At 39.8% G+C, this 16039-nt stretch overlaps 1 protein-coding gene across 1 annotated transcript; it reads right to left on the reverse strand.

Moving 5' to 3' along the window:
• Nucleotides 1-9275: 9275 nt before the first annotated feature.
• Nucleotides 9276-10830, reverse strand: LOC103844223 (protein SULFUR DEFICIENCY-INDUCED 2). The gene is made up of 4 exons (XM_009121009.3): nucleotides 10570-10830; nucleotides 10283-10495; nucleotides 9978-10133; nucleotides 9276-9897 (listed from the first exon to the last, which is right to left on the reverse strand). The coding sequence occupies exons 1-4, from the start codon at nucleotides 10681-10683 to the stop codon at nucleotides 9487-9489; spliced, it is 894 nt and encodes a 297-aa protein (XP_009119257.1). The 5' UTR covers nucleotides 10684-10830; the 3' UTR covers nucleotides 9276-9486.
• Between the last annotated feature and the right edge of the window lie 5209 nt (nucleotides 10831-16039).

Raw genomic sequence — 16039 nt, forward strand, 5'->3', positions numbered from 1 at the left:
AAATCACACGTTCTTAGCTTTCTTACTTAACGACTGAGGAAACAAACCGACATAATAGAAAATATCTTGATCATTTTTTTTTTGGGTAAAATTCCAACACAAGAGACATTACATTCACAACCCAGTCTTTTTCTAAACCTACCTTTGATCGCAAACTTTGCTTTAAAGGGTAACTTGTATCATCATTCCTTAACGATGTAGGATACTTAACATTTAACAATACCGTCCTGGTTTAGACAGAAACATCCACGGTCACAAGATCAAAATCTTGCTGATACCACTTGATAAGAATGTATCTATCTTTCACTGTCTATTTCATGCTTTGCCATTAACTAAGTTCAACGAAAATCTATATATAGGTGGAACCAACCCAAAATCTAGCTCAAGAGTTTTGGTGCCACATGTGATCTTGTAAGGTTTTTGTTTGACTTTACTCCCCTCCTATCCAATGTGGGATGTTTTTATACAAAGATTCAATTTTTCCTGCATTTTCCTACCCGTAAAGTTTTGTTTTCACGTGTGTTCCTTGATGTTCTGTCAACAATCAAACTGAACATCAAATAGTTAAAAGTTTTGTAGTTTAATCCAAAATAAAATAGTTAGGTTGCGGTTAAAACTTAAAAGGACCGGTTGGTGAATTGGAATGCAATTAAAGTTCAGGTTGTTGCACCATTGTCATTGAACACTCTTTAAGTAACATACAATTACGTCTTTAGCTTTCAATTTTTACATCCGTAAATCGAACGAGCCAGATTATAAAAGAAAAATGAATGTAGTAAACCAAAAATCCCATAAAAAATACAGTTATCTTGAAATGTTTTAAGTATATATACTTACCCTGTTGATAAGTTTGTATATGGTTGGTCAAAAACTATACAGGGGCCTTAAACAATGCATGTTTTCTTGTAATTATTTTGTTATTTTTGAAATTTGAACGAGATGACATTGTTTATGACGCAAATCCAGCGTTCCCAGTGCACTACAAGAAAACATCCGCATACTGAGAGAAAAAATCATCGGTATGTCGTTGGAATAACGCTATTCTGAGGACATACCGACGAAAAAAGTCCTCGGAAATATCTCCTCGGAAATTCATATTTCTTCGGAATTCCGTCGTTCCGACGGAATTCCGAGGAAACAAAATTCCGAGGAAACTCCGAGGACACAAAGTTCGTCGGAAGGTTTCTCGGAATATACCGAGGGACGCCATCCTCGGAATATTTCGATGGAATTCCGATGGTCCAATCCTCGGAAGTTTCGACGAAATATTCCTCGGAATGCTTATCGGGAAATTCCGAGGAACTTTTGTCCCTCGGAAAATTCCGAGGAACTTTCTTCCCTCGGAAAATTCCGAGGGAAATAAGTTCCTCGGAAATTTCCGAGGAACTGCTTTCCCTCGTAATTTCGAAAAAATTAATTTTTTTTAAAAAATTAATTTTATTTTTAAAATTAAAAATTTTAAAATTTAAATTCGAAAATTTAAAATTAAAATTAAAATTGAATAAAACATAAAACATTAAAACATAGTAGATAATATTCAAAGTTAAATAAAAAATTCAGAGTTTTTGGTAAAAAAAAAAACTACTGGTCTGGAATGTTCGGGAACACCTCGTTCGGGTACATCCTCTTCATCATCTCCATCATCTGCTCGTTCAGCCTCTTCTGGGTCTCATAGGCCCGCCTATTGAGCTGCCATCTGGGTCTCCAACGCAGATATCCGATCATCCTTGTCCTTCAGCTGAGCCGTAAGAACTTCTGGATCAACATATGCCGGTGGTGCAGAAGAAGGAGCAGCCGACCGGGAACGACGACCCAAACCGACCAAACATCCCTTTTTCTTTGGAACCGACTGAAATATAAATAACCAAATTTAGATAATATAAATTGATGATAAAATAAAAATCAAGAAATAATTAAATTGAACTTTAAAAAAAAAAAACTTACCGATTCAACGATTTCGTTGATTCGAACCCGGAACAAGTTGGTCGAAGCCGTCGAATCGTCATCATCGGTTTGAAGCTGAGACACTCCGTCATACACCTGAGTTTGGACCAGGTCGACCACGTCCCTCACAAGACCATCATCAATCTGGCCGGTCTTCTTGTTGGTATACGCCCTTTTCATAAGGGCGAGATCATCAACCGGGTCGCCCTCATTTTCTTCCGCCTTGAAAAAAAATAAATTAAACAAACATTAGAAATTTGAAAAAATGCACAAAAAATAAAATTCCGAAACTTAAATAATTGAAGAAAAAACGGTTGAACTTACCATGCGATCCGCCAGAGTGGCAATAGATTGAGCACCCAAGTTATGCTTGTAGATGCCCTTCCCTTTACGGTCGCTCATGCGGTTGTTGGAGTTGGTGGAAGAAGTTTCTTTCGTCTCTTCCTTATCCCAATGCGCACACAACTCCTTCCAGACCGTGTCGTTCATCGACTTTGGGACCTTTTAATTTAAAAAAAAAAGTTTAATAATTTAAAAAATAGTTTAATAAATTAAAAATTGTTAATAAATTAAAAACTACCTTGTTTACTTCCCACTTCTTCTTCCACTCGTACATCTGCTTCCCATAGTTGTCCATAACTTTATGGACAAAATGGTGATAGATAGAGAGCGTATCATCGGAATTCCAGTTGAATTCTTGCTGAAATAGTTTAAAAATAGTTTTTAAGCACAAAAATATAAATAGTTTAATAATTACAAAAAAAGTTTTAATAAATAAAAAATAGTTTAATAAATATAGAAAATAGTTTAATAATTACAAAAAAAGTTTTAATAAATAAAAAATAGTTTAATAATTAAAAAAATAGTTTTAATAATATTTAAAATATTTAATAAATATTGAAAATAGTTTAATAATTACAAAAAATAGTTTTAATAAATAAAAAATATAAGTAAAAAATTTGAATACTTACCGCAAACTGACTAAACCACAGATGCTGCTTCTCGGGAGGGAAGTCAGTGAAAGTCGGATGTCCCTTGTCGAGGGCCGAGTACATCATACGGTTGATCCATGCGCTAATCCCGTTCCCGGATCGGTTGAACCTAATAAAAAAAACAAATTATTAATAAAAAAACAGTTTAAATAAAAAATAGTTAAAAAAATAAAAGTTTAATTACCATGTTTGACCATGTCCATGTGGATACTCAGTGAGATATGGAAGATGGTCACGACCGGGCTGTCGAACCAACTCCGCAACACTCATCACTCCCGGAAGACCCGGAGGAGCAGGAGCGGGTGCAGCAGCGGGAGCAGCAGGAGCGGGTAATGGAGAGGGAGATGTATGGTAGGAGCTGTGGGGCGAAACGGAATCCTGAACATGGCTGGACGAACCCCGAGACTGGCTCTCCATACCACCCCGGCTACGACGCTGGCGAGGCCGGATCTGATCATTATTAGACCTGTAAATTAAAAAAAAATAGTTTTAATTAAAAATAGTTTTTAATCACAAAAATATAAATAGTTTAATAATTAACAAAAAAAGTTTTAATAAATAAAAAATAGTTTAAAAATTAAAAAAAAATAGTTTTAATAAACCCCAAAAACAGTTTAATAATTACAAAAAATAGTTTTAAAAATATTTAAAATGTTTAATAATTACAAAAAATAGTTTTAATAATATTAAAAATGTTTAATAAATATAGAAATTTATATTTTATATATAAAATACATAAAACGTTTTATTACCACAAAAAATGATTTTAAATATTATATATATGATTTTTAATCACAAAAAAGTTTTATAGATTATAAAAATCATTAATAAATATATAAATGATTTTAAAATGCAAAAAATAGATTTTATATACAAAAAACGTTTTGAATATATATATATATATATATATAATTACAAATTCGATTTTTATAACCACAAAATCAATAAAAACCAAAAAAAAAATCCAAATCAAGTGAAATACATAATCAAACTCGATTTTACACAATCCTACCATTCAACCTAACAAAAATCTATAAATATCATTCCAAAATCATCAAATCTACTTAAAAACCATACAAATCTACCCTAAGAAAGTGGGATAGGGTTCATACATGATTATGGGGGAGGATTAGGGCAGATTCGCCGGAAATCGGGAGAGAGAATGGTGGAGTCGCCGGAAATCGCGAGAGGGAGAGCCTGTGCGGCGCGGAGAGAAAGAGAGAAATGGGGAAGAAGATCGGGCTCGCCCTAATATTATGAGGCGTCCGACGGAAACTATCCGTCGGAATTTCCTCGAAAATATTTTATATTTCCGTCGGAATTTCCTCGGAAATCTTTAATTCAATTTTCGCGAAATATTTGGCGGCTTGGTTTACCCGGTTAAATGAAAATATTCTGAGGAACCAGGACTCCTCGGAATACCCTCGGTAATTACCGAGGAAATTCTGAGGTACCAGGGTTTGGGGTTTTAAAACATCGATTATTTTCGCCGTATTTCATTTCTTATACAATTATAATGCATACCATTGAGGATTCTTTGTATAGATGATCATAAACCATGAAATAACAAAATTTCAAAAATAATTGTAAGTATTCCCTTTACCGTTTATTAAAGTGTATAAGTGTTTCTCTTATGTTGTGTGGTTTTCGTTCATGCAATCGTAAAAGTGTTTGTTATTGGATAAAACACCAAAGTTCCTAGTTCCAAACATCATAATCTGGTTAAGACACTTAATGAAGGTTATATACGTGTTATTCAATCCGTAAAAAGTTGTTTTCGGTTTAAAACCCCAAGTTCCTCGAAATTTCCTCGGAATTTTCCGAGGGAATTCCGAGCAAAACCTTATCTTCGTCGGAATTTCCTCGGAAAATTCCGAGGAGATTCCGAAGAAAAGGAATGTATAATCAAATACCTAAATCGACAAGATCTATTCCGAGGAAATTCCGAGGAAAACCGATCTGCCCTCGGAATTTCCTCGGTATTTATATTAAAAAAAAAAAAAAGGTCGACGCTAGTCTGTTTCTGAGTCGTCATCACCAGATGAATCTGAATCTGGATCTTGGTGAAACTCTCCAATCACTGGTTCATCCTCTACGTGAACGGCAGCTTCCTCTCCGAAGTCGGTTAAATCGACTACAAGGCCAACTCCACCTAAATCTTCTACTGCACTTAAGTTGCCGGATGTGCTTGGTTGTAGTGGGTCTTCCAGCTCAGAACTTCCCTGAACTCGGCCTCTCGGGTTGAGTCTTGTAACAGTAACCCATGGATCATCTCTGTTCCTTACCCGGGGGTACTTGATATAACAAACCTGATCGGCCTGAGAAGCAAGAATGAAAGGATCATAATATTGCAGCTTCCGTCTCGAATTTACTGATGTAACACCAAATGCATCTGTTCTCACACCTCGATCTGGAGTGTTGTCGTGCCAATCACAATAGAAAACAGTACAGCGCAATCCAACCATGCCCAAATACTTGATTTCCAAAATCCCATTTATGTGTCCGTAGTATACATCATCTCCTGATGCAGAACAAACACCAGCATCGTAAGTCGTACTCGAATGTCTCCTCTTCTGAGTTGTGAATGCATATCCTCGAGTACAAAATCTCGGATATGACTTCACAACAAAGTTTGGTCCAACGACCATCTCGCGTATCCAATCGTCAAATGTTTCACCTCTTGCCAAACCAGCACTCACATAAGTAAACATCCATCCACCAAATTCTCTCTGCTTCATTTCTTCTAGTTCGTCCTCTGTGGCGTATCTATATTCGAACCGCTTTTCTGCCATGAAAATCCTCTCATATTGAAGAACATCTTCGCAGTTGGTGAGTAAATATTTTTGCAAATGACTGCGCTCCTGATCAGTAAGTCGACGGTCCTTTGGTTTTCCGCTAAGTCGTCCAACGTCTGTGAAAATGTCTGGAACCTTCCAATGATATGTCGCCTGTTCGCCTCTATCATCATGCCGAGCAGGTCTTCTGTTTTTGGTCTGAACTTTTGCTGGAAAGTAGTACTCGGCAAAGTTTGAAGTTTCTTCATTGATCATCTGTGCGACTATAGAACCTTCCACCCTACTTAAATTTTTCACCATCTTCTTCAAATGGAACATATACCGCTCATACAGATACATCCATCTATACTGCATAGGACCACCAAGTTCCAATTCTCTTACCAGGTGAATAACAAGATGCTTCATAACATCAAAAAATGAGGGAGAAAATATCTTCTCAAGGTTGCACTGAATCACGGCTATGTTAGTCTTCAAATTTTCAATACATTCAAGAGTCACTGATCTTGTGCATAAATCGCGGAAGAAACTACTTATCCCTGCAATTGCTTCATGAACATTTCGTGGTAATAGTTCCTTGAAGGCAAACGGAAGGAGGCGCTGCATCATTACATGGCAATCATGGCTTTTCAAGCCAGTAAACTTTCCTTCCTTTCTGTCGATACAGCTACGCAAATTAGATGCGTAACCGTCTGGAAATTCCACATCGTTTGAAATCCAATCAAAGAACGCATCCTTTCCCGCTGCATCAAGTCGGTATATGGGAAAATGATCCCTACCATTCTCATCAACATGAAGTTCTGAACGAGCACATATATCGACTAAATCCAGTCTTGACTTCAAATTATCCTTTGTTTTACCTTGAACATTAAGGATCGTGTTCATGAGATTGTCAAAAAAGTTCTTCTCAATATGCATGACATCTAAATTATGCCTTAGTAGATGATCCTCCCAGTATGGCAGATCCCAGAAAATACTTTTTTTGTGCCAGTTATGTAGGTTTCCAACACCATCTACCGGAAAACGCTCATGTCCACCGACGTCTGGCGTCCTTTCTGCACCAAAATCTCTAAGTTGTGTCTTCAAATCTTTCCCACGAATTTCCGGAGGTGGACTGTCAAACACCCTCTTGTTCTTCGTAAACAAATTTCTACTTCTACGATATGGATGATCTGGTCGTAGAAATCTCCTGTGACAGTCAAACCAACACGTTTTCCTTCCGTGTTTTAGTTGGAAAGCATCAGTGTTATCTTGACAATATGGACATGATAGCCTTTCATGCGTTATCCATCCAGATAACATACCATATGCTGGAAAATCACTTATTGTCCACATTAGTACTGCCCGCATTTGAAAGTTTTCTTTATACGAAACATCGTATGTTTCAGCACCTTGAGCCCATAGTTGTTGCAACTCAGATATAAGTGGCCGAAGAAACACATCAAGTGATCTCTTAGGATGCTCTGGTCCGGGAACGAGAATCGAGAGAAACAAAAACTCTCGTCGCAAGCACAAGTTTGGGGGTAGGTTGTATGGTGTAAGAATGACTGGCCATAGAGAATACTGTCTTCCACTCTTGCCAAACGAGCTGAAACCATCAGTACATAATCCAAGGTAGACATTTCTTCTCTCATACGCAAAGTCGGGATACTTTGATTGGAAATGCTTCCACGCTTTTGCATCTGAAGGATGTCTGATCTCACCATCTGTTGAGTGCTCCGCATGCCATCTCATTGGTTGCGCTGTGCGTTCAGACAGATACAGCCTCTGCAACCTTTCCGTCAAAGGCAATACCACATCCTTTTATATGGCACTGGAACTCTTCCACTCGTATCTTTATAACGAGGCTTCCCACAAAATTTGCATGAAACCCGCTGTTCATCCGCCCTCCAATAAATCATGCAGTTGTCTCTGCATACATCTATTACTTGATACGATAAACCAAGACCAGCTACGAGTTTCTGAACCTCGTAGTATGAGCCAGGAGCTACATTATCTTCGGGTAGAATACCTTTTACATAATCAGCAATCGCATCCACACAGTCTTCCGCCAAATTATAATTTGTCTTAATGCCCATCAATCTTATAGCAGATGATAAAGCTGAATGACCATCTCTGCAACCTTCGTACAATGGTTGCTTTCCAGCATCCAACATATCATAAAATCTTCTAGCTTCGGCATTGGGTAAATCTTCCTCTCTAAAATGATCATTTACCATATGCTCAGTACCTACACCATAATCTACATCTGTTCTAATTGGTTCTTCTAATCTAACCGCTGGCTGAGGTTCGCTAGTACTACCATGTTCATAATCAGTTTTCCCATGATGATACCAAATTTTGTAACTTCGTGTAAACCCACTCAAATATAGATGAGTCCAAACATCCCACTCTTTAATAACCTTTTTATTTTTACAATTAGAGCAAGGACATCTTAACATACCTGTTTTTTCTTCCGGTTGTCGGTGAACTAACCCCATGAATTCGGTTATACCTCGTTGGTATTCTTCCGTAAGCAATCTCGTGTTCGGATCCAAATGAGGTCGATCGATCCAAGAACGAAAATAATTTGAAGAAGACATGTTTTTTATGAATCAAATTTGTGTCTAAAGAGAGTGAGAGGGAGGATGAAGATATGGAGTGAATGAAGAGGAAGAGGGGTGCTTGTATTTATAGTTGAAATCCTTCCGACAGACCGAGAAAATTCCGACGGAATTCCGATGCCAACGGCTAGTTCGTCGAAATTTCCTCGGAATTTTTAAAATCCCCCAACGGCTCTCTAACGTCTATAATATTTCCTCGGAATTCATCGGTGTTTTTCGAGGAATACAATTTTCCTCGGAATTCCATAAGAATATTCCGACAGAATGATATTTCCTTGGAATTCCGTCGGTATATTCCGAGGAAATTCCGAGGAAACCAAATTTTGTGTTTTCTCGGAATTTCCTCGGAATTTTCCGAGGATTTCATTTTCCGTCGGAACGTCTGTCAGAATACCGCTGTTTTCTTGTAGTGGTATATGTCTCCCATCTCAATCTGAACACGTTCTCATGTTGATCTACTTCTGCATGTGTTTTCATCATATTATTCATTCATGTCCTTGTTGGATATAATCTTTGGTCAATACTCATTTATAACCAAAAATCATATTCTTGATTGATGTTTTCCATCAGATTATGGATGGATTGTTTGAATTTCGAATCGTAGTTGCTGGTTGGTTTCTGGTTGAAGAATCAACGGTTCTAAAGTCTTATGGTATGGCAGCGTACTGTGTTGTTGTTGAATCTGCCGGGAGGCATATACCGATGGCTTTCTTTTCGACTTCTTCTGTGGCCAACCTCTAATCCGCTTCTGTATGTATGCTGAATGTGGGTATAGTTAGGAGAAACTGAATTGGTACCACGGATGAAGTGTCATGGTCAACTGTTTGGAAGAGAGACTTTTAGCTTTTCTTTGGTTTTGCCTATCATACAGGTTAGGTACTTAGGCCTTTATGCTTTTTTTGTAACCTACGAGTCTTCTGTTCGGTTTATAGTTCCCCCCAATCTTGACCTCTAAATATCTTTTTTTTCTTCTATTTAATGAAAGTAGTAGTACAGAGTATTTGGAATGAGAGTTTTTTTTGTTACTCATTAGACATTACAATAAGTAACAAGTTAACGATGATACGAAAACAGCTTACAAGAAGTAAACTTACATTCACTACACTCTTCTACATGAAAAGTTTCCTATTCAGTATTCAAAACAACACAGAAACATCAACAAGCCAGTTGATCTCTCAGTGGCAAGATCTCTTCGAAAATCGGAAGTCTTCTTGTCCTCAAAGGCCTCCTCCATTCTTTCATAAACTCATCAATCCCTTCAACAACTGCAATCTCATCCATACCAACCTCACATTCCACAGACACAGAAGCAAAAACATCTAGCTCGCTCAACAGCTCTTGAACTCGAGCCTTCAACCTCGAATCATCACCAAACCCTTCTCTTTTCTCCTGCAATACATCACGAAACAGAATCGTCCTCGCTTCATCGAACTTCCCTTGCTTGATGAGACAAGTGCAAAGATTACAAGCCTTGTTTGCATCAGGCTCTACAACTTGAGCTTTACGGTACACAGCTTCAGCCGCTGTGTAATCCTTTAGCTGCATATAAGCCCATCCCAAGTTTCCCTGTAAACACAAGTTCCCAATCAGCTTCAATAAAACCTCTAATATAGCAAAACTAAAAGATCACTGAGATTTAACCGTACCAAGATCCTAGATGTCTCCTTCTCCACCGTGACCTGAAACTTCTTCCCGTGAGATCTCGCCGTCTTCGTCGGCTTCCCGTTGAATGCTTCTCCTTGATATATCATCCAAAGCTTTTGCTTCAGTAACTCAACTTGCTCTTCTATCCTCCCACACTTCTGCTCAACATTCAAATCTTGTCAATTCTATTATTATTTTTTTTTTTTGCTAAACAATTCTATAACCTTAACAATAACCAGACAATATAATAATTGTTTTTTTTGGAACATTAATAGAATAATTGTCAGGTCTGAGAAATGTTTTATACCTTGTAGAGATCGATAAGGACATTGTCGAGTGATTCTTGAGCTTGTCTGGAACAAAGATCTCTAAAGCATTGAATAGCTTCAATGGCTTCATCAGCTCTGTTCTGTTGTTTCATAAGCAAAGCCATGTCTTTAAGAGCACTATCCACTCTGTCTCTCGCTCTGATCGCTCTCCAGAACAGCTCTATCGCTGCTTCTGCATCCTTTTCCACAAGCTGACCAAACAAATCAATCTAATCAATATTTTTTACCAAAAAAAAATCTACAGTGAAATATATTTATTTATTACCTGAACATGTTTTGCTCGGACATAAGGACTGTCACCGTGAGGCAGCTTATGGACAACGTTGTACGCTGCTGCCGGAAAGTCCTGTCTCTCTCCTCCTCTTCTCAGACTCATCATCACAAACTCTCTGTCTTCTCTGTATCTAAATTTCTAAATGAAGAAGGGAACTTTTTCTCTGTATCTTTCTCTCTCCCCTTAAAGCGGTAACACCGTTCTGTCTATCTCTCTCTCTCTCTAGGGGTGTGTGAGAGGAAAGTAGATATATTGTGGAAGAAGAAGGAACCTGGACGGAGTCCTGTCTTGGTTCATTATTGTCAACTGGATCTAAAATACCGCGGGCTGGTCGTCTTTTAAACCTATGGATTTCGGCCACGTGGCATATCCGTCCCTATTATTCTCACACGACTTCGACTTGGCCAATTTTTGTTTCTTTTTTAAGTTGGGTCTTATTGTTTAGGAAATTTTTTTTCTAATTTCTAGCCCATAGTTATAACTTCCCACCTAACCATATCGACAGTAGTAATATTTAATACGATGCACCTTATCCTTAATTAAGCGAATTAATTGTTTTGCCGACTGTTTTCAATGATCTGGCGATTCTAATGGAAATTGACGGATTTTTAATTAAAAAAAAAAGTAGGAAAACCATATTCCTAGCACCTAATTTTTTTCTTTTCGAATGAGTATAAACCATACTGTTTATATCTGTAATCACTATCGTACATCTGCGTTAACGAAGTAAAGAAAAATATCGTTTCATTTCATTTTTATTTTGAAGGTCACAAATATATTTTCATGTGTAATGTGCATCTACCGAAGCGAGATGGACACGTGTCAGTCAGAGGGCTGTATGTGTCGCGCGTTTACTTTCTCCCCCGACGACTTAGGTTTTATTTGACAGGTCCCCATAGTTTTCAAACTATTCAGTTTTGCCCCTCAACTTTTATTTAGCTGGTTTCCAAAATATATTATGGATTTGCTCATTTGCATTTACTTTTGTAATTCAACTTTGTATACTCCATAAATTATCAATTATATCGTGTGATTCCATTGATATGAAATAATGTGAAAAGAATCAGAATGATAAATAGGCTGTAATGGAAACATCATAATGAGGATTCGTTCTAAAGCCACGCCTCAACGTTCTTTATGCTAGCCGTTATTATTACCAACTATGGCCCATTAAATGCATAACATACCTTCCATCTTTTCATTTGCGTATATAATACATACTTAATATAGTATGCAGTGTATGTTAATATGTTCTATATTTGTGTAGACACAGACTATATTTAGTATACTACGTAGACGATGCCACATATCAGTCACGAGTGTACATTACAAACAAAAGAAATCAATTTTTTTTTTGGTGGACATCTAGAAATTGGAATGCTGATGCAGTTTGCGCATTTATTAGTGTGATGATTTGAATCATTTCTCTAGTTTTTCAATAAGTCAATCATTTTTTTTTTTTTGATCAAATTAACTTATATTAAGAGCAAAGTTAACTCTACTCAAGAGTAGAAGAGCGTAGGTGATACAACGCCGATTTCGCTAATGAATCGGCTTGAGCATTTGCTAAACGCGGAATGAAAATAAAAGAGATAGATGTGAAAGACTGAGCCAACAGATGGATATCATGTAGGATGCCTTTCAAGGCAACATCTTGTCCTTGTGACTTCAGGAGAAAGATAAGAGCCTTTGAGTCAGAGAATACTTGGAGACTGCTGACATGTGACGATACTGCAGCACTGACTGCCGCTTTAACCGCTAGTGCCTCAGCTACAAGGGCCGAGGTAACAAAGCGTCGGTGAGAAGAAGAATTCTCTGCACAGAATCCTGTGGAGTCTCGAAGATGCCATCCGAGACCGCAGTTCCCCGTTGAAACATCCCATGCTGCATCTGAAAAAGAAGACCATGTATAAGAGTTAACAGGCGGGGGAATGTAAGGCATCGACGGAACCACATAATGTGGTAGTGAAGGGCAAGCGGTGATAGCGGTAATAGCCTGAGCTGCCTTCCAGGCTCGGGCGTCTTGAATAGCTTTGAGGATTGAGTCTTTCGCCGTGAATAGTCTGTTGTCAAACAAGAGCTTGTTCCTATTCGTCCAAAGGATCCAAAGAATCCATGGATAGAGAGGCGTAACCCCGAGACCAAGCGGTGGGAGTGAGAGCATCTTTTTGCATCGTTGGAGTAAGTCTGAAACAGAGGAAGTTTCAAGCGGGTCGGGTTTGAAGAGACAAGGAACCAGTTCCCAGACCTGCGAGGCAAATGGACATTGTAGTAAAACATGAAGCTCCGTTTCAAAGTTCCCACAGCGCTTGCAGGTAGGTAAAATGGATAATCCCCTACTCGCCAGACATGATCCAACCGGGAGCGCCTTATTATTTGACTTCCAGAGGAAGTGTTTTATCTTCGGGGATGTATCTACTTGCCAAATGCACTTCTTCCAGTCAAAGACAAAGTCACTCGGCTCACCATTGCAGAGTTTAGCGATAGCATATCCCGACTTCGTGGAGTACACGCCAGAGGCATTTGGTAACCACACACGCTCATCTTGCATACCAAGAGTACTAGGAATCAGCCTGCGAATCATTTCCTCGTACTGGGGCAGGTGCTCGCGGATTATCGTGAGGTCCCATTCCATGGAAGGGGTCAGAAGTTTGTTAACTTTCCAATCCTTAGTAGTTATTGGAGGAGGACCTATAACGCCAAGTGGTTCAGCAGGCGAAAGCCAGGGTTCATTCCAGATATCAACTTTTGATCCTGAACCAATAGCCCACCCTAGCCCTTTAGAGAGAAGGTCGCGTCCCACCAGTATTCCTTGCCAGCCGTGAGAAGAGCCAGATGCTGTTTTCGTTTCGAGGAAGTGTGATCTGAAACAGTATTTGCCTAGTAAGATCTTGGCCATAAGGGATGTCGGTTCTTTGAGGATTCGCCAAGACAGCTTTGCTAGCATTGCATCGTTGAACTGAGCAATTTCCCGGAAGCCCAAACCCCCTGTGTTTTTAGGTTTTGCAAGCTTCTCCCACGACACCCAACAAATCTTTTTGACTTCCGGAGAGGCATCCCACCAGAACCTAGTCAAGATGGATTGAATCTGTTTACAAAGAGACAGGGGGAGTTTGAAGCACGACATTGAGTATGTCGGCATAGCAGCCAAGACAGCCTTCAGTAAAATAAGTTTCCCTGCCCCAGATAAAAATCTTGAGGTCCAACTGTGAGAGCGTTGCCGTATGCGGTCAACCAAGGATGCAAAAATGTCTCTTTTCTTCCTACCAAAGTGCTCCGGAATTCCAAGGTATTTACCGAGCCCTCCTTCATTGAGGATTTGGAACTGGTGGCGGACTCGTCGTTTTGCGTCTCCCGGGGTCTTAGCCGAAAAAGTAATGGAGGACTTGTTTAGGTTAATGCACTGGCCCGATGCATCCCCATATTTCTTGAGGATCGAGATGAGTTTAGCACAGCTCTTGTGATCCGTTCTACTAAAGAACATGGTATCATCGGCAAAGAGGAGATGATTAATGGCCGGGCTATTACGAGAAACCTTGACACCAATCACGTCCCCATGAAGCTGTGCTTTCCGACAAAGCCCAGAAAGAACCTCGGTGCAAAGAATGAAGAGGTAAGGGGAGAGAGGGTCGCCTTGGCGGATTCCCCTTGTTGGTACAACCCGACCTTGTGCTGATCCGTTAACCAGGTAGGAATAGGAGACAGAGGTTACACAGGCCATGATCCACGTGATCCATTTCTCATGAAAGCCTACACGAGAGAGCACATTCCGCAGGAAGCTCCATTCGATACGATCATAGGCCTTGCTCATATCCGTCTTTATCGCCATACTACATCGAACAGTAGCACTAGAATGTTGCAGGTAGTGAAGAATCTCATGAGTAATCAGTACATTGTCCGCAATGGACCGCCCTTTAACGAAGGCTGACTGATATTCCGAGATCAACGCAGGGAGTAAGGGCTGGAGTCTTCGGGTTAGGATCTTCGCTATGATCTTGTAGTGAGTGTTGCACAAGGCTATAGGTCGATAATCAGCCACACTCTTCGGGCTGGTGGTCTTCGGGATGAGCCTAACGTGAGTCTCATTTTGTCGTGCATCCAACATTCCATCCGTGAAGAATCTCTGGATATCTCGAACAATGTCATCACCAATAATGTCCCAAAAAGACTGGTAAAAACTAGCCGAAAAACCGTCGGGGCCCGGTGCCTTGTCGGGATGAATCGAGAATAGGGCTTCTTTAATCTCCAGGGCCGAGGGAGATATGATCAATGTGTGATTCATCTCTGTGGTTACCAAGGGGGAGAGTCCTTCTTCCACCACCAGAGAGGAATCAGACATTTGTCCTGAGAAAATCCCCGAATAAAATTCGGTTATACACTGGACAATCTCCTCTTCCTTAAAGAAAGCCTTCCCTTCGCTATTCTCAATCACTGAGAACTTGTTGACAGCTCGTCGTCCTCGAGTAGCTGCGTGGAAGAAACTAGTATTGCGATCACCACTATGAAGCCATTGAATACGGCTCCTCTGCCGCCAAAAGAGTTCTTCTTCTTTGTATGCTGCCTCCAAAGTGGTCGAGAGAGAAACTATCAAGCTACTATCTGGAGTTGAGCTGGATAAAGCCTCCTCTAAATCCCGTTGGGTCTTGATGATGGCCAAGTTGCTGTTCTGGTTCTGTTTCTTCACCCATTGGATTATATTGTGCCTGATTTTTCCAATCTTGGTGAACACGGAATCTTCGGGTTCGCTACTCCATTGATCAGCAACTATCTCTCGGATCTCCGGTTTGTCTTTGAGCCTTCGATCAAACCTGAAGAGTCCTTTCTTTTTGCGGGTGGAGACATCGAAATGGATGACAATGGGACGGTGATCAGAACCTTCGAAACGAAGGTACTCACAGCGCCCAGCCGGAAAACGTTCAAACCACGAGCAGTTGGCCATAGCCCGATCTAGTCTCGATTGGATGAAATAGCTATATCTGGTACCTCGCCAGGATAAGTGATTCCCGGAGTGTGGAAGATCCCATAAGCCCATCTGAGACACAAAGCTCCTAAAAGAGAGGAAGGAACCTTCCCATCGGGCTGGGCCTCCCTCTTTCTCGGAATTGTCGAGGAGATCATTGAAGTCCCCTGCTATTAGCCATGATTCATCTCTTTCGGCTCCGAGCTCAGTGAGTTTACTCCAAAAAGCTGGGCGATCAGTAGCCTTAGGGGCGCCATAGATAAACGAGACAAAGCTAAAAGTTCCTCTAGCTTCAATGCGTGTATCAATGATATTAGCGGATGAGAATAAAATTTCCACCTGGATTTCATCTTTCCAGGAAAGAGAGAGACCTCCCGCCAATCCAACTGGAGGGACCGTGAAGTGGTTCGTGAGCTCGGTGTTCCTGAAGAGTTTAAATAAATCTTCATCTTGGTGTTTGGTCTCCATAAGAAACAGGACAGCCGGAGAGATTCGCTTTCT

The sequence above is a fragment of the Brassica rapa genome, chromosome A10 (genome assembly GCF_000309985.2).
Source record: "Brassica rapa cultivar Chiifu-401-42 chromosome A10, CAAS_Brap_v3.01, whole genome shotgun sequence".
Taxonomy (NCBI): domain Eukaryota; kingdom Viridiplantae; phylum Streptophyta; class Magnoliopsida; order Brassicales; family Brassicaceae; genus Brassica; species Brassica rapa.